We start from the raw sequence: 27,594 nt of genomic DNA, 5'->3' as shown, positions 1-27,594 counted from the left end.
CAGGGGTCATCCAGTGCAGGGGCCCTCATGCAGGATGGTGTCTGCATGTGATGATCGTCAAATAGACAGTGTCATATTCGAGTAACCAGCCATTGGTTGTAAGAATGATACTAGCATGGCACTGCCCCTGGAGGCTATCTCGACATCCTGGTCGATTACAACAGGGTGGATATACATCAAGGTTAATGCTGGGTAGACTTGGGGACAGGAAAATACCCATTCAACCAGCTGAGAGGAAAAGAGAAAAGAAGAGAAATGTTATCATTCAGATTAAGGGTATGTAGTGGTAATAGTTGTAGTTGTAGTTGTAGTTGTAGTTGAAGGAGAGAGTCAGGTGGTCTGTGCGTGACGGCTGACAGCTTCTCTGCTTCTCCCTTGTCTCAACTCTGCGTCTCCACATCTTCAACCTCATCATCATCTTCTTTCTACCTGTCACCCTCACACTCGCTTTCCCAACCTTGTCTCGATCGACACCTTCCCCTCCTTTCTTTTTCTTAATTTTAGTTTCGCCCTTTCGTTTGCTCTTCCCTTTGTTTAACAAATAATGTCGCCCGTGGTACTCCGATGAGATCCTGATCAAGCCACCGTCGCCATGGTCTCCCTATGGCCCTTCAAGGTCCGTCGGCAAGAGATCGCACCGATCGCCCGTTTGCAGTGTACTGACCTCTCCTCAGGGTGAAGACAACTCCCCCGCCTTTTTCGAAAAGACTCTCGCTAGTCTCTCCTCCAAGATTACCCAGTCCACCACCCGTCTGGACACGACCCGCCAACATGCCCGCCGCTTCAAAGCCCTCTGGACGCTCTACACCACATTCGCCTACCTTCTCTACTCCATCATCTTAGCTCTAGTTCTAGGTTGGCAGAACTGGGGAGTCGCCGAATATGCCGCCATTGCCGGGGGTCCGGTCGTGTACGCCTTTCCCCCACCCACAATCCAATGCCCCCTTTTGTACCCCCTTTCGTACTGACCGGTGTAACCAACAGGATCTACGCCGTTCGCGCCCTCGCCACCCGCTTCTACGACTTCCGAATCAGCAAGACTCAACGCTACCTGGACGAGCTCCAAAAGCAACGCGACGAGACTATCGAAAAACTCAAAGCCGCCACAAAGTATAATTCCACGCAGCAGCTCCTCGAGAAGTACGCCGGCGATTCCCCGAAGCAGCAACCACGCCCAAAAAGCAGTGATGACAGCCATAAGCCCTCCCCCAAGCAGAGATCTCAGCAACAGCAACCCCCGGTCGAGCGCACCGGGATTCTCCCGCCACCAACGGCCAACATCCGCCGCCCCTCACCGCAGGGCCCGTCCACCCCTCAGCAGCAACAACCCCTCCCTCCACAACAGATACCGTCACCGAATTCCCCTCCTCCGCAGTCTTCACCAGCCTTCGATGATCCAGGCTTCGCGCCCAACGCCTTCCCTAGTGCCCCACAGTACGTCGAACAGTCGCACTGGTACGACCGCCTCCTCGACGTGCTACTCGGTGAAGACGAAACGCAGCCCAAGAACCGCACGGTGCTGATCTGCAGCACGTGCCGCCTGGTCAACGGACAGGCGCCGCCGGGCGTTAAATCGCTGGAGGAGCTAGGCCGCTGGCGATGCTGCGGGTGCGGAGCGTGGAACGCCGAGAAGAGCGAAGCCAGTAAAGTTCTGGCTGGAATCAAAGATCAGCATCAGGAGGCTGCCGAGCCGGCGTGGGAGCCAGTCTCGAAGACCGATGCGGTATCAGTAGGAGATGGCACGGACGATGGGGTTATGGTGACGAGCAGTGAGGATGACTTGGTGGAGTCGCGGGGGTCAGACGCAGAGGCTGACCAGGAGGAAGAAGAGCCGGAGCCGAGTGTGAAGGGGAAACGGGGACGGGGTAAAAAGAAGGGCTAGTGGATGTTTATGCAACGATAATCTGTAGTATCCATATACTCTGTTCAACTGCATCCTGCATGGCTGGGTTTGTTTATAGATAGCCATATGATACCTGCGCCATAGTATCTCTTATTACTCGAACTACATATAATATGATGTTTCATCATCATGATATCTGTACATTATGAAATATTTACCTCTCTCATAGAAATTTACCTTCCAACAATTCCGCCACTTCTAATCAATCAATCCATCTACAGCCAGCCCCATGTCCACATCCAAAGCAGCATCACCCTCCCCCATAACCACATCCTCCCCACTCCCACTCCCACCCCCAGCCATCTCCCTCTCCCTCTCCCTCTCCCTCTCCCTCTCCCTCTCCCTCCGCTCCAACAACCCCACAACCTCCAACGCAGCCCTAACCTCCGCCTCCTCCCCAGTCGCACACCCCTCCACAACAACCACCTCCTCCATCTCCCCCTCCCCATTCAACTCCGGATTCAACCTCCCCACACACCTATAACTCGCCCCCCCATCCCCCTCCGCCACCACCCTCCTCAACTCAAACCCCACCGCACTCCTCGCCAACCTCATCGCCACATCCTTCGGATGCACAACCCCCACCCCCTCCACCAACGCCCTCCTCAAATAACGCATCAGCCCCAGGCGCTCCGCAAACCGCTCGCACGCGCTCAGCGCGCCGCCCGAGTCGACGAATATCGCGCCCAGGATGCTCTCGATGATGTCGGAGAAGAATTTATCCGCGTTGAGGCGCGACAGTGCCAGCCACGGGTAGCTGGGGGAGGAGTGGAGGGCGGTGGAGATTTCGGTGTGCAGGGTGTTGTGGCGGGTGAGGGCTGCTTCGCGCGCGGCTTTTATGGCGGGGCTTTGGGTGCGCATGAAGTGCCAGAGGGAGAGGTTGGTTGTGTTTGTTTGGACGGTTATGTTTGGGGTGGGGGTGGGGGAAGAGGTGGAGGGAGGGGGAGAGGGGGAGATTTCAGCGGTTGTGGTTTCCTGTGTGTAGGAGAATTCCATGCAGAGGAAGGCGAGGAGGTTAGCGTTGACGACGGCGTGTTTGATCTTTGTCATTTCGCCGGGGGAGATTTCCACGGGGTGGGCTGTTATGGCGGCGACGATGATCATGTCTAGGACGGCGTCGCCGAGGAATTCGAGGCGCTGGTAGGATTGGGTGGAGGAGTCGTATTGGCAGGAGGGGTGGGTGAGGGCTTCGATGAGGAGGGAGGGATTGGTGAAGGAGTAGCCGATGTGGTGCTCGAGGCGAGGGTCGACGGTGTATGCGTCTGGTTTGGGCGGGAGGTGCAGCGGGACGGCGGGGATGTCGAGCTTTTCGACGTCGACGCCGGGCAGGAAGCGCTGGATGCAGGCGTGGGCTTTGGAGAAGCCACCGTCGATGTAGGCTGCGCCGATGAGGGCCTCGACGACGTCGGCGAGGACTTTGGTGGAAAGCTTTCGCTGGGTTGGGGTTGTGGATTGGAGTTTCGAGGAGATGAGGGGGATGGTCCATTTGCGCGGGGTGAACATCTTGCTGATGATGAAGGCGTCGAGGCCTGTGTCTAGGGCTGCTTGGGCGAGACGGGAGTTTTGCACGAATGCGTCGCGGCCTTGGGAGAGGTAGCCTTCGTGCCAGTTGCCGTGCTCGTAGAAGAGCTGGCAGGAGACTGTGAATTTGAGGACCGAGTCCCCGATGAACTCGTAGCGTTGATAGTTCGTTAAAGACTGCGCGGATGGGGTCGTGATGGCTGTGATGATGTGCTGGGTGCCGCTGAAGCCGATGCCTCGTAGGATGGTTTCACATAGCTTGGTCGCGACCAGCTTCGCTTCGAGTGTACTGAGGACGCTAGAAACGAACAGGCCGAAGAAAGACTGCGAATACGGAAGCCGGTCTATTGTGCATCGGTCCGCGGACACCAGGCGCACCTTTCGGGAGCTTTCCGGCACTGTTTCTGCAGCGTTTTCAACTGGGGCATTAGTAGCCAGAGTTTGCTGCTTCAGGAAGTTCTTCCGCCGGGGAAGGGTATCGCATTCCAGTTCAAGGGTCTCCCCTTTGCGCGCACGCCATCTTTTGAACCGCAGCGGCTCATTGTAAGCCGCCGAGTCCCGAATGACACCCATCGTCTCGAATTCGCCTTGTCGGGTGTATACATCCATAGCAGGCTCGGCTCCTTGATTCTCCAATAACCACTTCCCCAGTTCGTTTCGCGGCATGTCGGGCCCAAAAAGAGCTATGTAGTCCCGTCCAGGAGCGATCTGCTGGCGGGAGATCGCCTGAACATACAACGCAGTGATGTTCTCCATCTCATCCTTGTCGTCGGCGGTCAATGCAGGCACGCGCTTGGTATCCTCAAACAGCAACTCATACGTAGTATCACTGTCCCAAAATAGGGTCAGTGGATCAAGTTCTGGTAGCACTGTGGGCACGGTGAGAGTCATCGATAATTTGTGGTCGCCGCTCTCACTAGATCGCACGACTATACGAGTCCGATGGACATCAGGCGCCGACCACGAGTGAGCCCAGTCCGCCCACGGATCGTACTGCTCCAAGACATCCATCATGGAAGGCAAGTCAGAACGATCACCCATTCCAAGCTCCTTCTTGTCCGTCAGTGGCAGCAGATTATCGTTGACCAGCCCAAAGTGGTAGAGTGATTTGTAGGTTTGGAAAGCCGCTTCTTTCAACGCGGCGCGCTCTGTCTGCCACCACTTCTCGCCTGAAGTGCGGCGCACGCGCGGATGCACACAAGTCGGTAAGGTGACTGTTCCTTTCAAGAATCCCGCATCGTTGGTCTCGTAGGAGAACTCCGGGATGTTGTCAACGTACGTTTGTTGTGGGAGGACGGCGCAGAAGTGGTACAGGTGAGCCACGGCCATGTCTGCAGTCAGCAAGGCGCTGTAATTTCGTTAGTGTGGTTCTGTAAATCACGGCGGAACCTCATCTTACCTAGTAGACTGAACTTCGAACCTCTCCTTCACAACCTCGACCATATTCTCCAAGTCCAACGCCTCCTGCAGCTTTCTCTGCTCGTCCTGGTACGCCTCAATCATGGCCTTCTCCAGCTCCTGCCACTTAACCAGATCCGCAGACTCATCATCCACAGGGAGCATAATAGCATAAGTAGACTCCTTCCGCCGCGCACGACCACGCCGCTGCACAAACGACTTCAGATTTGGCGGCTTGTCAAAGCACACCACCACGCTGCACGCACTAAGATCGATGCCTTCTTCCAGGACATCCGTGCCCACGATAAGGTTCTTGGTGCCGCTCTGGAACTCGTCCAGTGTACTGCGCTGCATCTGAGCACTGAGAAATTCTCCCAGGATATCTTTGCGGCCGCCGCCGCCGGACCAGCCGACGTAGGCAGCACAGCGGAAGTGGTCTCTCGTTCGAGGATGGATAGATAACAGATGCGCCATCACGCTGACCGTTGCGCGTTGCTTTACGAAGATGATCCCCGAGAAGTCCTCGCCCTTGGCGCTATCCAAGAAGTCTATTAGGGACTGGAATTTGGCCGAGACTGGGAAATCATCCGTATTCATATCTGGGACGGGAACTCGCGCCATCAGCTCGACCAGGTAGACTTTTTCCTCGTCCGTCCAGTCTAGCACTAGACTTGCATCGCCGACCCTGGCGGTCAGCTGCTCGATTGATGCGTAGATGAAGTAATTGGCGGCCCATTCTCCGAGCTCTTCGTAGATGTGGCGACTCTTGTCGACGAACCTCCTCAGCTGTTCCGTGCAGTACGTTTTCCGTTTTAGCAGCACCTTCTTCAGTGCTTGTCCTTCAAGCGGGCTCTGGCGCAACTTCTTGACATACGGATCGTTCTCGATGTCCATGGTTTCCCAAGCGTGGATAACGCCCCGGAGGGTCTCGCTCCGGATGCCAAGCTCCGGTTCGCTATAGGGATGGTACCAGAGTGGTTGGAGTTGAGGCCGGTGGACATGCTTGAGTAGCTCGAGCCGGTGGGTGCGAGGTGTTCTGCAGACGGAGTCGAGGTTCGATTCGATTAATCTGTTGACAGTCAACTCCGGTACATCGAAAAGCAGCGATATCTCATTGTAGACAGGATGAGAAGATAATGTGAACAGTCCAACTTACAGCAACTCATGATGACTAGACTTCTTCACCGGACTAGCCGTCAAGCCTAGAATCCGCGGAACAGCATCTCTCCCCAGCTTCGCCAAAGCAGGATGGTAAAAGTCCTGCATGATCTTATTTGCCGGGTGACGCCGCATACAATGGTGAGCTAAAGTCAATCAGCATCATTCTCCGGCCTATACACAGAAGAGTCCAAGAGAGAGGTCCGGAAAAGAAGTGGAAGGGAGAGGTAGCGCCTCAACATGAACCCAAGAAAAATAAATGACACACCTTCATCAAAAACAATCAACCCCAACTGCGCAATCCTCACAAAACCATGGCTCATCGCATCAGCCAGCACAGCATGCGTAGAAACAACAACCTGCATATCACTGAGGACCGCATCCCAAATAGCCTGCTCAGTCCAGAGCTCGACCTTGTCCAAGCCAGTGAGGGTGCGCGCTCGCACAGCGGGTAAGTTCTCCGCGATGACGCGGTGCTGTTGGAGACAGAGGGCGACAGTAGGTGTCAGGAACCATATCAGCTATGGTGTAACAGGGGGTTAGCTAGCTAACTTGAATGAAATCAAATATTGAGCTTAGGCCGGGGTATATGTGTCAGTCTATCTAGCTGTCTCACCTTTTGCGGGTTGCAGCTTTCGAGTTCGCGGGTAATGCGTAGGAGGGCTCTGTTATTATTGTGTTAGCAGACAAGATAATTATATTATATGTACAGTCTGGGTGGGAGTCAAAAGCCTTTGGATAACATGGTGGGCGACTATGACCCTCGGCGGCGGGGGAGTGTGGGGTAAAATGGACAGTAATATATCCATTGACATATAGGCGCGTACATATGAGTCTTTCCACTCCCCGTATCCATCTGAAACTGTCAGCTTGCCTATAATCAGAAAGAGAACTAAGATATAAACCCACCGCAACGATAATATTCCCCTTCAAGCTCTCCTCCAACATCTCAACCTGATAACTCCGGGGTTTATAGAGGGGCGCCGCAGAAGGGCTAGCGGGGATGGAGATGGGTGAAGAAGCCATTCTGCGGTGCAGGCTGCCACTTAAATGGCACACACACACAAACAAATTTCCCTAGTATTTTAAATGCTATCTCAGTCGCTAGAGACAAATATCATGGGTGGGAGAAATCAAGGATGATGGAGATGAAAGAAGTGAGAGTCTTGGTTGTCTATGTGGGGTAAATCGAGAGAGCTGCTTATCGGATTAGCTCTTATCATCACCGCCTTTGTTTGCGCTGGTGGATGATGGATGGGTGGAGATTAATGCGTCTGGGTTGTCTGTTCACTGTGCTTGGCTGGTCTTTGTGTTTAGACTGTTGGTTTCGTGCTGCAGATCATGCCTAATCTTGTATTCATAGTATGTACAAAGTAGCACGTTGGCTTATACTTATTGTATCAACGAGTGGATCTTGGTCCATCAGCACGTGGGATTGACATGGGAGATCCCGCTATCATATGCAAAGGATCCAGACCATAGGGTTCTTGTTCTACACAGATAGGTCAAGAAGTAAACTACCTTAGAAGATGGATGATAGATTATAAAGATGGAAACCATGATAACATGCTAGGCGCAGCGGAACTTCACCAGTAAATAACTCCCATACTAAGTAACTGACTAAGTACTACTCCGGCCCAAATATCAGAAACGAAGCGTAAGAAGAAAACATCCGAGCTATTAAAAGACAGCCACCGTGGTTTCCCATCTGTATCTAAGCTTCAAAAGGCAAAGCAAAAGTGGCATTTTCAAGTCCGGACCACAAAAGCCAAACACCGCTCCCCTCCGAGGGCCGGAATCAAAACCGAAAAGCAATCGCGCCATACACCGGGATTGAGATACACGAATGGAATAAATAGGAGGAAAGAAATGGTAAATGATGAAAGCGGAATCAAAGCATAGGCCAGCAAGAACAAGCATGAGCGTGATTAAGATCAATACATGAGATTGAGGTCGCCTCATGATACGACCGGCAAGCCAGACGGGGGCTCAGTCTTCGACACGTCCGGATCGGTCTGGTTTTCGTCGTTCCGCGGGCGACGAGCGCCGGGGAAGTTATGGCCCATAAAGTTCGTCTCTTCGTTGGGGTGCTTCCGCATGCCGAGGCCCGCGACCGCGATGCGGTTCAACGAGTTCATGGCGTCGTTCGGGCCGCCCGTCTGATTTGGGGGCGGGTTTTGCTGGGCATTCGGCGGGGGCGCCGGAGCGCCGGGAGCACCGCCGTGCGCGTTGCCCGCCGGGGGCATGGGCATGTCCGCGCGGGACTGACTCAAATCGATATTGGCCGGCAGGTCCGGAACCTCACCCTGGGACTCGAGTAACCGAGACTGCAGGTTGATGATGTACTCGCGCAGCTGGTAGTTTTCATTCTGCAGGCCTTTCACCTGGTCGGACATGCCGTCAAAGCCTTTGACCTGCTCCTCCAGTTTCCGGATGTAGCTCTCCTTGCGTTGACGGAACGCCCGCTGCGTGGATCAGTCAGCCATGAAGCACCCAGGAGGGGAAAAAGGGGGGCTGTGTACCTGCGCCGCTCGGTTCTGGGCGGCCCGCTTGGAGGTCGACAACGGTCGCTTGCCGTAGGTCTTGGGCGATTCGGGACCCCCCACGGATTCCGGCTGGGGAGGAGTCTGGGGGGGTCCAGCGAGCATGGTGGCTCCCGAGATAGCGGGGTCAATGTTGTTTTGATCGCGAGGGCTGGCCGCGTTGGGCTGCATGTGCGGCGGCGGTTGAGCTTGGGGTTGCGGTCGCGCCTGCTGAGGGTGGGACAGGTGCTGATGAGCAGCTAGGAGCTGATCATGGAGCACTATACAGGTGTCGCGTTAGCTTTTTGATTTTCCCAGGGTGACCAGGAGCCGAGGCTGGTCAGCGTCGACGGAGAGTGGCTCCGCTGCAACGCGTTCTCCGTCCCCATTGCCGACAAAACGGCCAGGAAGATCCATCACGTACCCTGATCCGCATGGTCCTAGAAAGTAAACAATTAGCATCGACCTTCTTCACTGCGTGTAGCCCCTCCGTTCGACGCGACCGGAGCTGGGCGGGTCCGGAGCACGGTCGCGACCGACGGGGAGTTATTTCCCACGTCACGTCACCGTCGCCACCCCCGGAGTGGACATCGCGATGGCTCGCGACGGTATACAGAGAGCTCCATCACTCCGGGGTGGGCAGGGCGATCTGATGACAAACCGTGAGGAGAAGCAGTTGCTTACCTGAGCAGAAGTTTGCATGCTTGGATGCGGCGCCGGAGCTAGTGTAGGCTGCATCGAGAGGTATGGACAATCACGTAGAGGACGCGCCCGAGACACGGATCACCACCAATTCAGGCCGAGGAAGGCTGAAATCAGTCGGGGATTTTTAGAAAAAAGGACAATATCCAGGAGAAGACAGCAAAGGATCCAATACTGGGGGGAATCTCGATTGATAGACAAGGAGCAGCGATGAGGTAAGCAGTTCGAGGGGAATTAGCTGCGTGAGTACTAAGCAGACTAAGGATTGTTATGAAGATGACTGGGTTTGGGTGGTGATCTCGTAAGCAGGAGAGGATTTTGGGGGGGGAAGAAGGATTAGTTAAAATATCAGTCAGAAAAAGAGAAAGAGAGGAGGGAGAAGAGCGAGAGGGAAACTGGGGGGGAAAGAAAAGTGGGCGAAGGGAATGTGGTAACAGTGGCTGAACCGTCCATGGAAAACGGAAGTTGAAATCGGTGACCGACATTGCCGACATTCCAGTTGATCAGTTATCATTCTGACCATCTTGGATCAACCTTCTGTTATATTTGTCTATACATCATATAAATGCTATGATTTTTACTATTTTCAACTTTATGATCTTACTCATTGATAATAACCATGATAGACAACTACATCTGTTATGTAAGTGTATTGAAATATAATACCAGTAATAATGGTAATCTACGATGACGGAAAGATGACTGATCCACAGCAGTGCTGAGTCATCCCACCTCATCTTCCACGTCTTTCCGGTCCAAGCGTCAACCCCTCACCTCGGCGGCCTTTCTTTCCAATCATTCCAGTCTTTCCATGATTTCGATGACTGTGGAAAACATGATGATTCACCGGTCATGCCATGTTCTTTTTTCTGATTGAATCTACTCCATCAGGGACGGCTCTGTCAATAACAGTATGCAGCCAAGATGGATACAGCTCTTCCGGCTTCCGGAATGGGATGGTGACAAAACATCTGACTAAGGGGGGTCTGAGTCAGCTGTGTTTGGTCAGGTTGCAACCTCAGGCAACAATGCTGCATGTCTTTATTTAGTTCAATGGGTCAATATCTCTAACCACATGATCAAGAGGTATACATAGCCTCATATGCAGATACAAGATAAGGAATAAGCCGGCTAAGGAGGAATCCTTAGGAAGGCAACAAAATAGAGAGTCTACTTTATATAGGTAAGCCAGCTAATATACCTGGAGTATCAGACAACCACGTTGGCTGTATCAATATGGAATTTCCGAAGTTTCAGAATTCCATCTCTAGATGATTTAATAATCTTCAGGAGGAAAAAATCTCGTCTGTATCATAAAGATCTTATATATACAGAGTACTTGATGTTAACATTCATACCAAGTCACATGTTAGGTCATAAAGTAACTTTATCTTCAAAAGAAATATAGGATTTCATAATTTATCATGTCTTCTTCAGTGATTGATTATATTTACAGAAATAACTATAAGTGATCAGATTCTTCTATCTCAAGATGTAAGTTAAGTTATTCTTGTTAAATGGCTCTCACATATTCACTTCTCACATATTCACTGATGTTCATACTCTTCATCTGTGCTATCTCTTCCTTTCATCCCCTCCATCCTGGATTCTCTTCATCTGGTCCATCTTTTCCTTGCTTCTCGTCCTATACCAAGGGTCTCTTCATCATACATATTGTAACTTGGCTTTACCTCTCAACATCTAAGAAACCTGTGCCCACTTTGTCAACATGTCAACAATCTCATACCATGGATCTGATGCTGATACTGACGCTGAAGTGAAGATGCCCCAAGCCAGGGGCGCTGACGGATCATGGGGTATCATGAACGATCTACCCTCAGACTATGTGCGCGTGCATTACCATAGCATCGCCAACTTGAGAATGGTCATTAACAACGTGCGTGAGATCCTGGAGAGAGATGGAAGTGGAAATCAGTACATCCTCATTCTTGGACTGCCGGAAAGCATGCGCAAGCGGCTTCTGGACGAAGATAATCTCATCGGTGTCAGCGTTCGACTGGTTTTGGATGGTACTTCTGCCGTTGTCAAGATTCCTACAGCTGAGCATGACGCATGCACAACTGAGCTCATGTACGAAATTAGAGCGAATTGCGCCGGCATGGGCGTTCCCCCCCCCGATGTTATGATGGGAGGAACCACGACCCACGAGGTGCCGGGTGGACAGCGTGCAAAGCAGCCGGATCAATGTTTGTGGCCTGCCGGCCGACAACCCCTTGCAGGTAGACCCCATGGTTGGCCGACTGTGGCGATTGAGACCGGGGTTGCCGAGTCTCTTGCGCGCCTCCAGCAAGATGCTCGCTGGTGGTTTGAGAATTCTCTGGGAGCAACCCGCATTGTCCTGGTCCTGAGCATCAACCGAACCGGTCATAGGATCATCATCCAAAAATGGCAACTAGCACCTCCTGGCACTCCATCACCGCTCACAAGGTTGAGGATTGATCAAATACGTACACAGCCGCCTCCAAGGGTCCAGCAGGCAGCCAATCTCCAGCAACCCTATGTAGCCCAGGAAGTCGTCATTAGCCCTGCAGGAATTTCAGGCACCCCGCTTGTCTTGGACTTCCATGCGGTGCTCGATCGCCCGCCTCGTGGAAACGAAGCTGATATCGTACTCCCGGCGGCTGTCTTGTTGCATTGTACCCGTTCGGTTTGATTCCAGGACAATGGTGAGGGACACGGTCCTTGTTTCTCGCCTTTCCTTTCTGTTTTAAAACCTATTTTCTATTTTGTATCTTGTATTTTCTGTTCTTCTGTTCTTTCTTTTTTTGCTTCTTAGTTGTTGATTCATGATTTATGGCCTTCTAGTTCTCAAGAATCTTGCCCATTCTTCACTACCGTTAGGACAGGGTTGTTACTAGCAGGTTGGAAATTGAATACTTCGATCCTCAATGGCCGCTTCGCATCATAGAAAGCTGAAGTCGGGGGGCTCCAACGTATGGCTGTAGTTGTCCATGTAAGGAGTATGCTATAGCCATCTTTCAGGATTAAACTTTGTGTCTAGCTCAGTCCTATTACCTATACATTGACTGAATTCAGAACACAGTCATTCATATTCACAGAACATCCAACCCAATGGCAAAAAGTCCCTCGGGTTTGGTACCAGTCAGGAAACCTTCGAAGGGTGGGTAGAAGAACGGCAGGAGAAGGCAGCTTTATAGTATAGTCCACGCACCACGATGCCAAGCAGAGTACGGAATGGACTTGACTCGGTCTCCTGCGTACGGGGAAGTCTATACAATTTGGCTTTCTGTGCTAACTTACTCATGGGTCCTATTACCACTGTAGATTGATACTACTGCAGTATAAGTTTGCCAGGATGAATTACGAAGTAAATATATTTGTCCACAGTGTAGCATCTATATCATCTTCATGCACAATCTATATTGTATAAGATGCACGCAATCTCCGTTCTATGACTAAACCGAAAAGTTGTACCAGACTAATATATCACTGCCTCTTCTTCTCATGCGACGACAGCGCTTGAATCATCGACGAGCCCACCTGCGCAGACTCCCGCCACCCCCTCTGACGCATCCAGAAGCGCTCCGCTGAGTCCATGCCATGGCGGGACCACCGACGCGCATCGTCCTCCAGCGTCTTGCGCGTGATGTCCGGAATCTCGCCCGTCTCGTCCGGCTGGGGTGCAGACTGTTCTTCCTCGTCGTCGCTGCTCCGGGCGGCGATGGTGGAATCTAGGTACTTCTTGCGCAGCAAGTAGCAGTCGGTGCGCTCCTGGCGGACGTTCGGCGGGTCCATCTTGGAGAGGGTGGCGCTGACGGCGTAGCGGACCATGAGGTACAGGTGCTCGGAGAAGAAGATGGTGAGGAGGAGGGCCCAGCCTGTGATGGCGGTGGGCGCGCCGTTCGGCCGGACGTTGAACATGTAGACTAGGGCCGAGCTGGTGATGCTGCCTGTCCAGGAGAGGAATCCGAGGCTGTCGAGCCAGGGCCCGATGGTGTCGGCGCGCTGGGGCGTGGGACGCTTGCATTCGACGCAGATCTTGAAAAAGTCGGAGCGCAGCTCAATCCAGTTGTTTACGAGGAATGACACGGGCACGAGCGGCCATGTGGTCGAGAAGAGGGCTAGATAGCCGAACTGGATGCACATCTCGCGGAGGTCGTCTGTCACGTCGTAGTCTTCCAGTTCTGCCTCGTTGCGGACGCGCTTGAGGAACTCCGTCTCGTCCTTGTGGTCGTTAAATGTAATTGGTGGGGCTTTCTTCTCATCGGATTGCTCGCCCGCGCCGGCCTGCGCTAGCTTTCTGCGGTTGTACGCCTTGTATTCGCGCATCAGGCGCTGCTTGAGAATCGGCACGATCGTCTCCATGGCGAAGTTGACTGCCTGCGCTGTGACGGTGAAGTAGATGACCTGCTTGCGCAGACGGTCCGGGTCGATGCTGAAGTCGGTGCGCGCCGTCGTGGCATGCTCTTTGGAGACGAAGGGGCGGACAGTCAGGTGGAAGACATCGAGGTATGGCACGATAAGGCTGGCGAAAGGGACGTAGACAAAGGCCGTCAGGAATACGGGCAGGTACGAAGTGATGAAGTTGATAACAAAGGTCTTCTGTGTCATGGCCACGTCGTACGCAGCCTGAGTCTCGTAGTTTTCGTAGTCGTTGAGTCTGGTCGCGACAGACAGGAGAACCGCACTCATGGTGGGAATGAGAGCAGACAATAGAATGGTGGGAATGAACACCTGGACAATTAGTTCTCTGCAATGATTTTATACAACGTGAGACTCACCAGGTACGTCTTGAGCGGCCCGTTGTAGACCTCGGAGATGAAGATCTCGATCGCAAAGCAGGTAGCGATGATAAGCCCCAAGGCAACTGTGACTAGCACCGCAAAAGGCACCTGAAGCAGCTGTCGGAACGTCCGCTTCACCGTGGGGAATGTCCCCCGTGTCTCACCCGTGCTTGCATCGTAGACCTCCTTTTCTGGTTTGAATTCGCGTCTCTTCTCACGAACGGCGGAGACCCCTTTTGTCTGCCAGCGACAGCTGAGATCCTCCTCCTGGCGCTTCCAATACTCGATAAATATAATGCACCACAAAGCATTGACGACCGTGTATATAATCGAAAACGACCCCAGCAGCAACCAGCACGAGAATCCAAAGGCCGCGGGAAAGAGGAGGAACCTAAAGTAGCATTGCAAGAAAGAGAAGTAGAACCCGACCTGCAGAGATCGTTAGTATCCAACTGCCAACCACGTTTCTCGTTCACATACGCTCTCGCCGAATGCATCGCGAATATAATCTATATCCTCCGTAGACAGGAAAGTTTTGCTGTTGAACGCCCGCATGCACTGCTTGTTGGCCTCGTCGTCATGCAGGGGGAATATCGCCGTGACGTTCTTCCATTCGCCATATTTCATCGTAATCCCAGCACCACCGGCATCTTTGGGCACCGTTATCATATGATATATCACGCGCAAGCGCTCCCCCTCGGTTTGCGGCTCGGCGGATTCCTCGGGCTCGGGCTCGGTGTTACGGACGCCATGCAACCAATCACGAATTCTACCGCAGAAGAAAACGTTAGACGATAGCCCAGGAAGGTCCCTTCCATATATGATCGTACTTACCGGGACTGGTAGATCGCTCGTTTCAGACGGTGCTTTTTGGCCGCGCGGACAAAGACCAGCAACGACTCCTCATCCCCCTGGCGGACTTCCGACTGCAGTCCTACTTCGGACAGACTCCGCAGCAGCAATTCAAACTGCTGAGACGCCTGGGAGATGTCTGCGGAGGTTTAGGTATCTGCGTGTCTCGTCCAAGTGCTGAGGGGACCTACCCGTGTCTGCGAAGCTATATTGGATGACGTAGTCCACATGATTGTTGTTCTCAGCGCTGATTTGCGCGGAGGTGGCCATTTGGCAGAGAGAGCGGGATTCTACCGTAATCCCATAAACGGACAAAGTAGAATGTTGTTGGAATAGTGAGAAGGGGGTCGAGTGAAAGTAAAGGGGAAGAGGGTGTCAAGAAACGGGATGATTTTCTGGACTCGGAGCGCTTGGACCAACTCGGGCGGCAATGACGACAAGTCTCACCGCCAGACTCCGATCTTTGGCCGATCCCAGATCTCACAATGTAGGAATTGATATCCTGTTTCCATCCCCACAATGGATATGCATGCCCACATCATGAAGATTCCCACGATGACATCATGGCAAGCCTCTGTTTACCATTGCAGATAAACAACCAATTATATTGGAGGGAACCATCTATTTTGGCTCTCGTGTATAATATATTTTCCCTTTGAGATTTTAGCATAAAGCAGTATTATTTTCGGAACTCTAGGCCAAGACAGCCGATTATCTGACTCTAGACGCGGTCATGTATCTACTGACTTGTATTTGTTACTGGACAAAGTCCACGTCATTCCATAACAACTGAAATGCTTCAATGTTGCCAATATTTACCATACCGAGAGGTGGAAGTACTTGGAACAGCTAACCAATTTGAGCCCTCATGGATAGCAGTACGATATCTGTTAAGGGCAAGCCCAAAACTATACCAGCCAGCAGTCAAATACAGCGTACGTTGTGAAACACATCGAAGCCGTTGCGATCGTATATATAGATGACGGCACAAAAGCTTTGGATCATTTCGTCTTGCTAAATTCCTTATTATGTCTCTATAAATCCGCTATCGTTTATAATCAACAGTTTCCAGAAGTTCGGACTATCTAATCTCGACGTCTTGAGTGCTGATAACAGACCACCAGGCAGGAGGATTGAATATGACAGCCCTTGCATGAATACAACGATTGACTACTACCGTTTTCAACTTGTGTTCAGATGGTACAGGGTTGGTTCGTATATGTCACTCAGCTTCTCAGACTATTGTTCTACATGTTTGTGTTTCAGATACCCACTACCGCTGTTGATGAGGACCATTTCAATTCTTGGGATAGGACAGTATATAGCAATATTCGCAGCTATGACAGCACGGGAGAGCCCCTGATGGTTGATTTCCCCCAGTATAAGTTGACTCGGGTTAGAAAGAGCTGTCATAGGTGGAGGCAACTATCAAAACAGTTTGTTGAAGCAGATACTTGAAGGCAATCTATTGTATGCTCTCCAGTTGATATATTGACGTCATTAATAGTATACTTCGCATAGATTTGTGGAAGGCCTGTCGAATGTACCAATGAACTATCTATGTTCAATAGACTATTCATACCATCGAACATACCTATTCAGTCCAATCACTAAATGCAGTGACATCGCTTAAACACTACAGGCAGATCACCATACAAAACCATTTCGAGGAGTCACAATAGAAAACCACCACACGCTCACACCTTGAGACTACTCTACAGAGTAGCCATCAACAACATGGGTCAAGGCGCACTCAAAGACCCCTTTTTTCTCGCAAGCACATAGAGACTTTCTCCCGTCGTATGATCTACCACAACATCCTACAGGAATGTGAAAGCGGGCAGATCATGAATCATAAAGCTACCGATCAGTGTAGATCATAGGGGTTCAGAAGCTACCTACGTTTGCAACACAGCCACCGGTGAGAGTGTAACTCCAATATTGAGCTTAACCTACCAACGACGGCGGGGATCCACGCCATTTACTCCTGCAGCAGCAGTAGCATATACATATCCACTACGGAGAGGTAGATACATATTTTATTATCCCAGTCAACTGCCCGGCCCGGTCTTATCAACCCCGGCCCCTAGAAACAAGCGGGGTGGGGTCCAAAGGATCCAATCCTCCCCTCGCAGCGCAAGGCTACCACGAGGCCCTCGCCTTCCTCACCCTCGACATCCGACATTCAAACGGACAAAAAGGAAGAAAAGAGCTGCAACAAGGGTAGTGTAAGGATTCAAAGCGCCCCGCGCTATTGATTTTCGCTACATGCAGTAGTGCTAGGGGACCAAAAAGTAGAAACCCAGTAACCCCACACCGATATCTGAATGATACGGCCCTAATTAGGGGGCGCTATGTCGGATTAGGATTCGTCACTGTCTAGCGTGTGATTGCACGATCCCATACGGAGTAGACAAGGCCCACTCTACAGTAAGGGTCCGGGTGTGAAACCGGTGCATCGGGATGTGACAACCCCCCTGCCAGAAACTGGTCCATGGGGCTTATTTATGGATACTGTGCGCAGTGAGTCCAGGGTTCCCACAAGGGCGTTGCTGGGTGATCGTCTATTGTTCTTCCCCTCTCTTTCGCTCCTTTCTACTTGGGGTATTCCTCTGATTCTGTCTAGTTTATGTGTGAGTACTGTCTACTATGTCAAGTGTTAATCATTACTCTGATACTGGTTATATTCTGCAAGAACAAGCAAGCAACTGCCGGTGGGGATCAAGGTTTGGGGGATGACACAGATAGATAAGAATCTGACTGGCTTCACCTGTCTAGTAATATCTGGAGGAGATATCCTTCGTAGCGTAGAGTACAAATATATGAAATTGGGTATATAAAAAAGCTGCATAGATCAAAACAATTCATCAAACATTTTGGTATCCGCATAAACAAAACCAGTCTCACCTCAACATCCCAAAAACCAACATAAACAATCAAATAAACTCAAAATCAAAATGTTGCCTTTGCTTCGGCGCCACAGACGTCTGCATCTCGAACTGAATCTCCACGTCGGTCGTACGCCGGATGATGAAGTTTTTCTGGGAATCGCTGTCCGCAGCTTCAGGCCCCTTGGTGATGCTAGTTGAGATGCGTGAGCGTTTCGCCCCGTACCATGTTGAGGCGTCCTGGGATTGGGAGGATTTCGTGTGCCAGGAGCCGGTTGTGATGAAGTCTAGGAGGGGGCGGAGGCAGGGGACGCAGCTTGCGATGACGACCATGTTGGCTTCGATGCTGTTGAACGTTATTAGTTAAGGAGGTTGGGGTGAGGGGGGGATGGAATGGATGGTGTACCTTGTCCAGATGGCGAGGGAGACGGTGCTGTCTATTTCCGAGTCAGTTTTGCTCTTCTTAGGCAGTATGGGGGAGGCGTACAGGTGGAATCACTGAGGTTGGCGAGTGATTTGAGTTGGATGCATTTGACAACCACAACTCCTGCCGCGCTGGATATCTTGTCAGTACATACTTTCATCTGCGGTGAAGCTATCCCTATTGAAGTCTTACCAGAAGCCCAGTCCCATGGTGACACTCAACCCAATCTTCTTACGCAGGGACATGTTCAAACTGAAAAGAACGAAGCTCGGGAATACTGCGAGGTAACAATCGACAAAAACCGAGAGGGCTGCATCACGTTATCAGTACAAATGAACATGCAGTAGTCACCAAGACAGAAGGAAGATGTATAGCTTACCACTGGTAAACGTAGCATAATTGATCAAAATCCAGATATCCCTGCAAGTCGCCTCCCCAGTCGCAACCATAGTGAACTTCCAAAGCGCTTGGATCGGATCACACATAGTCACATAGATGAAGATGTTCACGATGCCCACCACCGCCAGCCCACCCACCAGGCCCCAAATGATACAGCGGTTGAGGGTCCTAGGAAGCAGGAGTCGATCCAGCAGAGCAGCCACGGCGAGCTTAGGCAAAACGAACGAGACGATTCCGAAAACAAAGGCAGCCTCGTTCCACTTGAGGGCTGTCTGGGCTTCTTCGATCGGTATCGAGGCTGTGTGTCGCCCGTATCCTAATGTGACGGCTTCTGTCGTCAGGGCGCAATACATCCACCCCATGACCTAGACAGTCGCGCCCGGCACGTTAGTTTGGTCAAGAACAGATGTTGGGCAAATTTGGCAGACTCACGATGGATATCATAATGATCCAGTCGTCTGGGCCCGGGTTTCGTAGCACGTGTAGCCGGATATACAGGCGGGTGAAGACGCAGATACTCGCCAGGCCGGTGAACAGCCACATGACAGCGAGCACCATGGGCCCCAAGGTCTCCTCATCGTAAGCTTTGGTCCCCATCGCAGGTGACATGTTGGGCGCTATGATCAGTGATAGTCCAGATCAAACAACAAAGAAGCTGCAAGCAATGTGTGCTGTGCAGGGGTCTGTCTGGTAAAATTGGCCTCGAAGCGTGAACTTCCCTCAGGACCCTGCGAGAGAGGGTATGAGTTCTTTATCATTCATCGTTATCTTGATCCGCCCCGCCAGCGAAGATAAAAACATTGTGAAGATTGGTACCGTTTAAGCTAGATCATTCCTTTTCTTCATCCTTCACCCGGAGGGGCGATGGCTGAGCACACCGGCGGAAGCAGCTATATCACGCCAGCGCCAAACCGAGAAAACGGGCGAAATCAAGAAAATCAGCCTGATAAACGTGCAGGAAGAGGCTGGGACGAACACCGGGGCCATGTTTTCAAGACGAAGGATTTGAGCGGAGCGAACTACAAACCATTCCAATCCTGAACAGCTAACTTAGTGAGGCAGCAGGATGGTGGGGGGAACGCCCCGGACCTTGCCCTAATTGTCCCTCGGTCCCTGGCTTTGTAGGGGGAAAGGTTGATAAAGACGTTGATTGAGGTCGTTTTTTCTCCTTCTATCTTTTTACTACTTACTGTCTCTGATTCTACTATCCTATCAATATATTTATCTAGTACTCTTCGTGGTTTGTTTGATTCAACGGATAATACAACATGGCAAACGGCCCCGTGGTTACGGCCCCCAATGCGCCCGAACAACTCGCCTCTCTTCTAAAGGATATCAACGGTCACAGTGCAGCATTCAGCAATGGGGATGCTAATTCTAGGCTGAAGCTGGTGGCAGCAGCTCAATCGCTACTGCAAGCGATGGAAACCCCTCAGGAGACGATACTCCGCTATATTTGGGCACAGGCATGATTTTCTTTCTCTTCCAGCTCTGGCCTATCGCCTGTGGTACTAACAAGGTTGATTGATAGCCTGCTACCTTCGCAGCAATTGAGACCTGTATCGATCTGAACATATTCGCCCTCATCTCCTGGAATGGCAGGTCGAAGTCCGTGGCAGACCTGGCGAAGGCGACAGGCGTAGAGCCGGAAATCCTTGGTGAGTATGGGTCTCAGCATGAGCGCAGTAGAATTAGGGCTGGAGTCAAAGCTGATATATTCAGGACGACTGTTAAAGCACCTCGGAGCAGTGGGAGTCATCACCGAAACAGGGTATGATGAATATCGCGGAACACGATTCTCCTCCACCCTAGCCATGCCCCGATACAGCGACACATTCCCATGCATGTACGTCCATCCAACCCCCCAACCCTAACAACCCGGAACCAACACCATAAACCATTCAGAACCGGAAGCACCCTCCCCGCAATCCTCGCCATCCCGACCTGGCTCAAAGAGAACAACTACCGCAGCCCAACAGAAGGCACAAACTCGCCCTTCAACGTAGGCTTTCAAACAAACAGCCACTTCTTCGAATACCTCCAGACCAACAACCCGCGGTACCCCAGCCTCCCCGCCCAATTCAACTCGCTCATGTCCACCTACCACCACGGCCGACCCAGCTGGACAGACGAGGGCTTCTACCCGGTCCAAGAACGGCTCATCCACGGAGCCAAAACCGCCCACAACGACGCAGTCTTCCTCGTCGACGTCGGCGGCAACAAAGGCCACGACCTGGAGCGGTTCTACGCCAGATATCCCAGTGCCCCAGGCCGACTCATCCTGCAAGACCGGCCCGCCGTACTCGCCGAGTTTTCCAGCAGCCACGACGACAAGCCGTTCGAGCCCATGGTGCATGACTTCTTCACGCCGCAGCCGGTGCGTGGCGCGCGCGCATACTTCCTGCACTCTGTGCTACACGACTGGAATGACGAGCTGTGCGTGTCAATCTTGCGTAATTTGGCGGCCAGTATGACGCGCGGATATAGCAGGCTGCTTATCTATGAGAATGTCATCCCTGATACTGGGGCGCATTGGCAGGCTACGTCGCTGGATATTGTCATGATGGCTGATGTGGCGGCTAAGGAGCGCACTGAGCGGCAGTGGGTAGAACTGGCTTGGTTGGCTGGGCTGCGTGTGTTGAAGATATGGACTGTTCCTTCTTGTGTTGATGGGCTGATTGAATGCGAGTTGGCGTGATGGTGAACATGAAGCCATATCATACCTGACTGCGATCGTGTTATTTTATTTTTTTTTCTTTATTGTTCCTCAGTGTATATAACAGATACATCCTATAATCGATACCCTTTGCAACTGATAACTCAATGTACCCTGGTGGTGAGTGCTCAGCGTACCTTCAATCAGCAGACTGTATAGTTCTGCAGATAGCCTGGATGCTATGAGGCACAAAGGCAGATGTGTCAGTGTATGTTTGGGGTAGTAGCTCAGTGGTAGAGCGCTCGCTTTGCACGTGACTTTCCCTTCCGAGTTGAGTTCATGAATGCGAGAGGTCCAGGGTTCAATCCCCTGCTGCTCCATTTGTCTTTTTTTTTTTATCCGGTAAATAAATACTTCTTTCAAAGGTTTCTATTCTATCGCAAGGACTCTGTTATTTATTACCGTGGTGGGCGTGAAACATCAGTTTCGATATTCGATCGTGGCCATGCTTACAGTGGAAGAGCTCCTCACTGTTGACAGCACGTGAGACGTTGACCTACAACATAAGGTGATCGATCGAACACGATGATGATAGCTATGGATATGGCCATGTTATAATCATGCTATAATCACGCTATAGTCACACCACACACATAGTGCACAATATAATTACCACAAATCAACCCCTCGCCAACTGCCCCAGCGCCTGCTCCCCCTCAACCATCATCTTCAACCACTCATCCATAGGCTTCGCCCCCAACTGCTTATAAAACCCAATACTCGGCTCATTCCACGTCAACACGCTCCACTCCAGCCTCTTCCCCTTCGCCTCGAGCACCTGCCCCGCCAACCACCGCAGCAGCAGCGTGCCGTACCCGCTCCCGCGCGCCTTCGGCTGCACGTACAGATCCTCCAGGTAGATGCCGGGGGCCGCGCGCCACGTCGAGTAGTTGTAGAAGTACAGGGCCATGCCGACGGGGATGGGGGTTGGGTCGGTCGCCGTTGCGGGGGGGTGATGAGGGCCGTGTAGACGGAGCCCCGCTTGGGGGCCTGCGTGGGGAAGGAGAGCGTGGCGAGGAGGGACTCTTCGGTTGCTTCGACTTCGTGGAGGGCTTTTTCATAGTCGGCGAGTTCGCGGATGAATCCGAGGATGAGGGGGACGTCTGTTTGTGGTTGGATTAGTTGTGTATATATACGTATTTATCCATTCATCTGAAGTGTTTTTTGGTGGCTTTTTTGTATGGTGTTTGAGGTGGACTTGCCCTCCGGAGTGGCTAGGCGGATGGTAGGTTGGTCGGCCATGATGTGTGGTCAAGACGTATATTGTTCTTCGCAGCCTCTGTTGATCTTGTTGTTTTGAAAATGTTGTCGATGGAGAAAATCCAATCACCCCACATGCGTTCCAGAATTTGAATGACAGATCCAGAAACCCCACCATTCTTGGCGCGCCCTGCGCCCTATGCTTGTGCTTTGTATCGTGGACAGAGAGTAAGAAGAAAAAAGATTAAAAAACATATTATGTACCTATACAGTTTCAAACAAAATCTATGCTCGTCATGCAAGCTAAACACCAACTCTATCCATCTGATTTATTTCGAGATTGCCGCCATCCACTTTTGTTCATCCGTTCTGGTCGCAGTCAGTAAATATTCAGATCCATAAAGAAGAAGGGGGTAAAATGATAGACATACCGGTCAAAATGTAGCAACATCCCCAGAACCGGAATCAGCTGCTTCTGATAGTTCCGGTCCTTCTGCTCCAAGAACTGCAGCAGCACATTCTTCAGATACATGTAGTCGATCGTCCCGCTCGCATTCGGCGTGTCACTCCCCCGAGCGGACGGACTGCGCTCCATCGACCCAGGCGAAAACATCCTCCGCGACCCGGAGTCCATCGAATTCCGTGAGGGCGAGCCCCGTCCGAAACGCGATTCTTCGGTCAGCATGCGGTTGGACTTGCGCAGCTTTTCCAACCGCGCGTTGGTTTCCTCCACCGAGCGGCGCAGTTCGGATCTTTCTTTCTCGAGATCGCGCACTTGCTTTTCGCTCTCGTCTAGGGTGTCGCGCAGTCGGGTCATGGCCTCGCGGGTATCTGTCAGCTCTTGAGTGGAGTGCACTGACTGTTCCTCCAGCTGGTCCCGTCGGCGCTTCCATTCCTTCTGGGAATGTAGAAGCTCCTCCTTGTCCTCCTCGGCAACCCGCAACGCCTTCTCGGCGTCCCGGACCTTGCCCTTGAGCTCCTCCAGCTCGCGCGCCCGACGGCGCCCCTGCGCGCTGGCTTCGTCTTCGGCCCGGTCTCGCTCCTCAATGGCCGCCTCCATGCGCTCCCGGAACTCGCGCACCTTGCTATCCGTGCGGCCTTCGATGTCGTTCAACAGCCGGCGCATGGTCTCACCCTCGCGGGTCCGCTCGCTCAGAAGACGCTGGGCATCGGCCAGCTCCTCTTCCAGGCTCTCGCACCGCTCCCGCGCCTCCTTCATCTGCATGCCCAGTTCGGACCCCTGGTCCCGCATGTTGTTCATCAGGCTCTGGGCGCTGGCGTGTTGCGCGGTCTTCAGCTGGATATCCTCCCGCAGACTACTCAGATCCCGGCTAAGTTGCGTGGATTTCTGTTCCACTTCCTTTATCTTATTCCGGGCAGTCTTCAACTCGCTCTGGGCCTTGGCGAGGTCCGCCGCGACCTTCTCCTTCGCCTCCGTCGCATCCTGCTTCTTGCCCTCCGAGTAACGCAGGTCGGACTGGGCGATGCTTAGCTTCTCCTCGGCCTTCAAGCGGCTATCGGTCTCCTGTCGAATCTTTTTGTTGAGCGTGTTCACTTCGTTGTCGCGGTCGGATATCGTCGACTTGAGGGTCTTCAGCTCCGTTCTCAAGTCCTCCTGTCTGCCCTCTAGCGTTCGCAAGTCCGATGTCTTGCCCACCAGAGCCTCCTTGGTACTCTGGAGTTCCGCCGACTCATCCCGCAGCTTCTTCAATTCGGGCTGCAGCTTCTGAACAGTCTCCCGCAGGTCCGTAAGGTCCTTGAATCGGGTTGTGGCGAGCTGCTGGGCAGCAGAGAGTTCGGTTTCCATAGTGGTAAATTTCACTTTCAATCCCTCGTACTCGCCTCTGAGGTCACTGTGCGCCTTCTCGCTATCAGCGCTGGAAGCGCTGCTAGTGCGCAAGTCAGTCAACTCCTTCTCCAACTTGGAGATGGTCTCTTCCAAAGCATTCTTATCGGCCGTGAGCTCCTTGATCTTATCCTTCGACCCCACGTGTTCTTGGCCGATGTTGAGGAGGTCGTCGCGAAGAGACTCGATTTCTTCCTTGAGGTCATCTTCCCCTTTAAGTTTCGAACTGAGGCGGTCAATGGCTTGTTCTTTCTCTTCCAGTTGCTGCGTCAGAGTTTCAATCTTCTGTTGCAACTGGCTCGAGTCCGAACCGGCCGGCTTGGTCTCCGTCGCTGGTGCTTCCTCCGCTGGAGCCGCTGGAGCCTCTGCGGGCTTGCTGGGTTCGTCGCCTCCCTTGCCACCCTTCTTCTTCTTCTTATTTTTCTTTTTACCACCTCCGCCAGCAGCAGCTGTAGAGGCAGCTGGCTGACTGACTGGCTCGGCAGCCTTGGGTTCTGGGGTTTTGGTAGCGGCTGCGGCCTTCTGCGCAGGAGCAAGACTCTCACGCAGGTCATTGAAATCGGCCTTCTTGCCACTCGCGACCTGGTCCTTTGCCTGTTTCCAGGTCGTGTTGTCCTTCATGTTACCGTCAAGGAAGTCGACGATATTCTGCAGCTTGCCCATGTTCTCAGTCTTCTGGTCGACATCGGCCTTGAGACCGGACATGGTCTCCTGCGTCTCCTTGAGCTGAGACTTGAGGCTGTCAACCAGGCCCTGGACCACGCCGAGGCGCTTCTCACTTGTGTCTTTCTCTTTCTTCACTTCTTCGAGCTTAGAGGTAAGTTCGGCCTGCTGATCGGCAGTTTGAGACTGGGAGGCCTTCTCGCGAAGCTGTTCGATCTCGGTCGACTTCTGCGTCAGTTCAGCCTTCAAACTCTCGACTTCGGTGTTGGCTTTCTCGACGGCGCTCTCGGAGGCGGCAAGCTTGGACTTCAGGTCGTCCACGTCTTCCTGTCTAGCCTTCTTCAGCTTCTCGAGTTCCGCGTCTTGCTTATCCTTGTTATCGCGCAGGTCCACAAGCTCCCTAGTCGCAGATTCCAGATTGATGACCATGCCCTCCGTCGACTCGCGTGCCACGGACAGGTCGCGCTTCAGCGACACCGCCTGGGATTGGAGCGTTTCGACCTCTTCTTGCTTCTGCTTCAGTTCAGACTCCAATCGCGGGACCTCGGCGTCGAAGGAGAAGAATTCCTCGCTCTCTTCCTGCGGTTCGGAGGCTTGGGTGGCGGCCTTATCGGTGTCGTCCGACGATGTTTTCTTCGCTTCTGGGGTATCCACAACCTTCTGGTCACCCTTCGCATCATCATCGTCCTTGCGACTCTTTTTGAGTTGGTCGACTTCGTCCAACACCGCCTTCTTCGCCTTCTCGGATTCTTCGTACTTCTTCTTGTAGTCATCCCTCTCGGTCGTAACACGCTTCAGCTCCTCCCCAACCATATCACTCTTCAACGAGATTTGGTTCAAGTATTCCGTCAAGGCTTTGGGGTCTCCGACGGAGGTCAGGGGCGTGTTCTCGCGCAAGGCAGCTTCGAAGGGTTCGATCGACAGGACACGCGAATGGGCCGCTCGGTACGCTTTCAAAAGATCTATAGCAGAGGGTCATTAGAATCCCGAGTCCTAACAAATTGCGTAACCCCGTGACATACCCTGATATCGAGCTTCCATCTTGGTCAGCTTCCTTAATTTCACCCGAACATCAGGAGGGAGCTCCGCGGGGGCTGCGGGCTTATTCGCCTCCGCAGCGGGCGCCGCCTCTTTCCCTGCCGACGACGACTCCCCTACGGCTGCCTTTTCCTCCCCAGTGTTCTCCGCCGGCGCGCTTTCGGGGACATCGGCGGATCCGGGGCGCGGAGTGCCCGACGTGCTGGACTCGTCATCCTCTCCGATCGCAAAATCCGGCTCGAACTCGGTGGGATCGGGTCCGCGAACCGGCGTTCCAGTGTTGCGCCGGGCCCGGGGGGGTCGTCGATTCGGGTCGGCACGGCGGGTGGAATTGGAGCGGGTTACGGCGTCCTTCTGGCGAGCTTGTTCCTCTGCAATCCGAGAGTCGATTGCATCGCGGAGACGCTGAATATGCGGTTAGCCGGTGTCAATAACACCCGATGAACAAGGATGGGGTTAATAAAGCCGGGAGAGAGCTGGTGGCAGAGGAAGCCTTATCAGGCCCTCACGCCATCGACAGGGAAGATCAACTGTACCTGAAACATGACCGTAGCAGGCCTGGTCACCAGGACCACCGCTAGATAGACAAATGGAAGACAAAAACCACCTAGGTGAAGCAATAAATCGAGCAGTGGGAGGAGGTGTAAGACAGGAAGAATCAGGAGGAGCATGCCCGGGGATGTTGGGGGGAGCTGAGGCAGCAACAAGGCCAGATTGGTCAGGCGGCCTTAGACGTTGGCAGAAAATCCCCGATTCGGTATTCCGCTCGGACGGCCAAGACTTGATCCTTTCAAAGGGGTAGTTGGTCGTATGGTTACCTTACTTGACGGTTGGATTATTTATTACCCAGAGGGGGATTGAATAGGTTATCTCTATATTTCTTTGTTATCTACCGGACATTGAGAAGAACACTCCATACAATCTATCTATCATCTCCCCACAAGCATGGGGAGTACGGGGTAAAGTCCCGAATAACGTTCTTTCTGCCTTACGATCACCTGATCCATAATCTTGATCTCCGAGATGTCCACGGAACACTAATAATGCCATTTTATGCAACTTGCACGTGCCAGACTCGACCATATCCACTAGTCCCAATCCGGTCTAGTGTCTCCTGGGCAGCCCGTGACTGTTCTGCCTCAGGTAAGAAACAACAAGAAGTCCATCCCATCCCATTCTTGACTTCATGTCTTCTACTCTTCCTCTCTCTCTCATTCTCTCCTCTCTCCCTCTTCTTGTCTAGAGAACAGCGTTCGTCTCATACTAATTCTTACCGATGCGGTGGCTCCCTTGAATGGCGGTATGTACTCATGACCTTGATCGGTCATGACCACTTCCTTACTGTACACCGTCCCTTACACCTGTCAGGTTCCTCGGTACCATTATGTCCGCCTATTACTACGACACCATTCATGATTCATCAATCATCAGCCAATTTGACCGTGGCACGGTCCACTCAGTCTCCCAATAGGGTTTAGCTTAGCCTGTGCCAATCCTGTTTAACAAAACAGGGAGCTTAGTGGCTTAGGCTCCATTCAACGACGTCAAATACACCTTGACCTTGCTGTTCCTGGCCCAGCCAGGCATAGCCCCGAAAA

General features: G+C 52.5%; 10 protein-coding genes and 1 non-coding gene across 11 annotated transcripts; 4 read left to right on the top strand and 7 right to left on the bottom strand.

Moving 5' to 3' along the window:
- Window positions 1-400: 400 nt before the first annotated feature.
- Window positions 401-2,007, top strand: P168DRAFT_266455 (uncharacterized protein). Its single transcript, XM_024834973.1, has 3 exons — window positions 401-616; window positions 675-910; window positions 985-2,007. Exons 1-3 carry the CDS (start codon window positions 593-595, stop codon window positions 1,880-1,882), a joined length of 1,158 nt encoding a protein of 385 aa, XP_024694344.1. The 5' UTR covers window positions 401-592; the 3' UTR covers window positions 1,883-2,007.
- A 94-nt stretch (window positions 2,008-2,101) lies between these two features.
- On the bottom strand, window positions 2,102-7,006 carry P168DRAFT_266452 (putative RNA helicase/RNAse III; the record flags this gene model as incomplete). Its single annotated transcript, XM_024834972.1, has 7 exons — window positions 2,102-4,772; window positions 4,824-5,891; window positions 5,979-6,126; window positions 6,249-6,501; window positions 6,597-6,645; window positions 6,808-6,836; window positions 6,890-7,006. The coding sequence occupies 7 exons, from the start codon at window positions 7,004-7,006 to the stop codon at window positions 2,102-2,104; spliced, it is 4,335 nt and encodes a 1,444-aa protein (XP_024694343.1).
- A 735-nt stretch (window positions 7,007-7,741) lies between these two features.
- On the bottom strand, window positions 7,742-9,593 carry P168DRAFT_289186 (uncharacterized protein). Its single transcript, XM_024836942.1, has 4 exons — window positions 9,187-9,593; window positions 8,927-8,942; window positions 8,503-8,783; window positions 7,742-8,445 (listed from the first exon to the last, which is right to left on the bottom strand). Exons 1-4 carry the CDS (start codon window positions 9,238-9,240, stop codon window positions 7,939-7,941), a joined length of 858 nt encoding a protein of 285 aa, XP_024694342.1. The 5' UTR covers window positions 9,241-9,593; the 3' UTR covers window positions 7,742-7,938.
- Window positions 9,176-9,813, bottom strand: P168DRAFT_130193 (uncharacterized protein). Its single transcript, XM_024832678.1, has one exon. The coding sequence runs from the start codon at window positions 9,696-9,698 to the stop codon at window positions 9,318-9,320; it is 381 nt and encodes a 126-aa protein (XP_024694341.1). The 5' UTR covers window positions 9,699-9,813; the 3' UTR covers window positions 9,176-9,317.
- An 843-nt stretch (window positions 9,814-10,656) lies between these two features.
- P168DRAFT_289185 (uncharacterized protein) lies at window positions 10,657-12,081 on the top strand. Its single transcript, XM_024836941.1, has 2 exons — window positions 10,657-10,698; window positions 10,988-12,081. Exon 2 carries the CDS (start codon window positions 10,988-10,990, stop codon window positions 11,876-11,878), a length of 891 nt encoding a protein of 296 aa, XP_024694340.1. The 5' UTR covers window positions 10,657-10,698; the 3' UTR covers window positions 11,879-12,081.
- Window positions 12,082-12,567: 486 nt separating this feature from the next.
- P168DRAFT_289183 (anoctamin family protein) lies at window positions 12,568-15,172 on the bottom strand. Its single transcript, XM_024836940.1, has 5 exons — window positions 15,014-15,172; window positions 14,805-14,961; window positions 14,451-14,739; window positions 13,968-14,399; window positions 12,568-13,920 (listed from the first exon to the last, which is right to left on the bottom strand). The coding sequence occupies exons 1-5, from the start codon at window positions 15,090-15,092 to the stop codon at window positions 12,673-12,675; spliced, it is 2,205 nt and encodes a 734-aa protein (XP_024694339.1). The 5' UTR covers window positions 15,093-15,172; the 3' UTR covers window positions 12,568-12,672.
- Window positions 15,173-17,758: 2,586 nt separating this feature from the next.
- P168DRAFT_317259 (uncharacterized protein) lies at window positions 17,759-19,142 on the bottom strand (the record flags this gene model as incomplete). The annotated part of the gene is made up of 6 exons (XM_024840089.1): window positions 17,759-18,056; window positions 18,117-18,147; window positions 18,198-18,265; window positions 18,327-18,444; window positions 18,514-18,898; window positions 18,966-19,142. The coding sequence occupies 6 exons, from the start codon at window positions 19,140-19,142 to the stop codon at window positions 17,759-17,761; spliced, it is 1,077 nt and encodes a 358-aa protein (XP_024694338.1).
- A 659-nt stretch (window positions 19,143-19,801) lies between these two features.
- Window positions 19,802-21,231, top strand: P168DRAFT_296106 (S-adenosyl-L-methionine-dependent methyltransferase; the record flags this gene model as incomplete). Its single annotated transcript, XM_024838091.1, has 5 exons — window positions 19,802-19,999; window positions 20,065-20,191; window positions 20,256-20,379; window positions 20,439-21,138; window positions 21,178-21,231. 5 exons carry the CDS (start codon window positions 19,802-19,804, stop codon window positions 21,229-21,231), a joined length of 1,203 nt encoding a protein of 400 aa, XP_024694337.1.
- Window positions 21,232-21,465: 234 nt separating this feature from the next.
- Window positions 21,466-21,569, top strand: P168DRAFT_t80. The gene has a single exon. It is a non-coding gene; the product is annotated as a tRNA-Ala (tRNA).
- A 203-nt stretch (window positions 21,570-21,772) lies between these two features.
- On the bottom strand, window positions 21,773-22,544 carry P168DRAFT_130128 (uncharacterized protein). Its single transcript, XM_024832677.1, has one exon. It carries the CDS (start codon window positions 22,308-22,310, stop codon window positions 21,975-21,977), a length of 336 nt encoding a protein of 111 aa, XP_024694336.1. The 5' UTR covers window positions 22,311-22,544; the 3' UTR covers window positions 21,773-21,974.
- On the bottom strand, window positions 22,314-26,667 carry P168DRAFT_266446 (putative vesicle-mediated transport protein (Imh1); the record flags this gene model as incomplete). Its single annotated transcript, XM_024834971.1, has 4 exons — window positions 22,314-22,818; window positions 22,881-25,920; window positions 25,981-26,401; window positions 26,533-26,667. The coding sequence occupies 4 exons, from the start codon at window positions 26,665-26,667 to the stop codon at window positions 22,779-22,781; spliced, it is 3,636 nt and encodes a 1,211-aa protein (XP_024694335.1). The 3' UTR covers window positions 22,314-22,778.
- Between the last annotated feature and the right edge of the window lie 927 nt (window positions 26,668-27,594).

The sequence above is a fragment of the Aspergillus campestris genome (assembly GCF_002847485.1).
Source record: "Aspergillus campestris IBT 28561 chromosome Unknown P168scaffold_4, whole genome shotgun sequence".
NCBI classification, from domain to species: Eukaryota; Fungi; Ascomycota; class Eurotiomycetes; order Eurotiales; family Aspergillaceae; genus Aspergillus; species Aspergillus campestris.
The sequence above is the reverse complement of the archived record's forward strand: the minus strand, read 5'-3'. Positions and strand labels throughout refer to the sequence as shown.

Bases quoted from the DNA above. Each gene is read 5' to 3' on its own strand.
- P168DRAFT_266455 (XM_024834973.1), top strand. From the start codon at position 593: ATGGTCTCCCTATGGCCCTTCAAG. The intron at 617-674 runs GTCCGTCGGCAA...ACCTCTCCTCAG, and splicing joins TCTCCCTATGGCCCTTCAAG to GGTGAAGACAACTCCCCCGC. The intron at 911-984 runs GTACGCCTTTCC...TGTAACCAACAG, and splicing joins ATTGCCGGGGGTCCGGTCGT to GATCTACGCCGTTCGCGCCC.
- P168DRAFT_289186 (XM_024836942.1), bottom strand. From the start codon at position 9,240: ATGCAGCCTACACTAGCTCCGGCGCCGCATCCAAGCATGCAAACTTCT. The intron at 8,446-8,502 runs GTACACAGCCCC...TGATCCACGCAG, and splicing joins CCCAGAACCGAGCGGCGCAG to CGGGCGTTCCGTCAACGCAA.
- P168DRAFT_130193 (XM_024832678.1), bottom strand. From the start codon at position 9,698: ATGTCGGCAATGTCGGTCACCGATTTCAACTTCCGTTTTCCATGGACG.
- P168DRAFT_289185 (XM_024836941.1), top strand. From the start codon at position 10,988: ATGCCCCAAGCCAGGGGCGCTGACGGATCATGGGGTATCATGAACGAT.
- P168DRAFT_289183 (XM_024836940.1), bottom strand. From the start codon at position 15,092: ATGGCCACCTCCGCGCAAATCAGCGCTGAGAACAACAATCATGTGGAC. The intron at 14,740-14,804 runs GTAAGTACGATC...CTTCTGCGGTAG, and splicing joins CGAGCGATCTACCAGTCCCG to AATTCGTGATTGGTTGCATG. The intron at 14,400-14,450 runs GTATGTGAACGA...CGATCTCTGCAG, and splicing joins GCGATGCATTCGGCGAGAGC to GTCGGGTTCTACTTCTCTTT.
- P168DRAFT_130128 (XM_024832677.1), bottom strand. From the start codon at position 22,310: ATGAAAAAGCCCTCCACGAAGTCGAAGCAACCGAAGAGTCCCTCCTCG.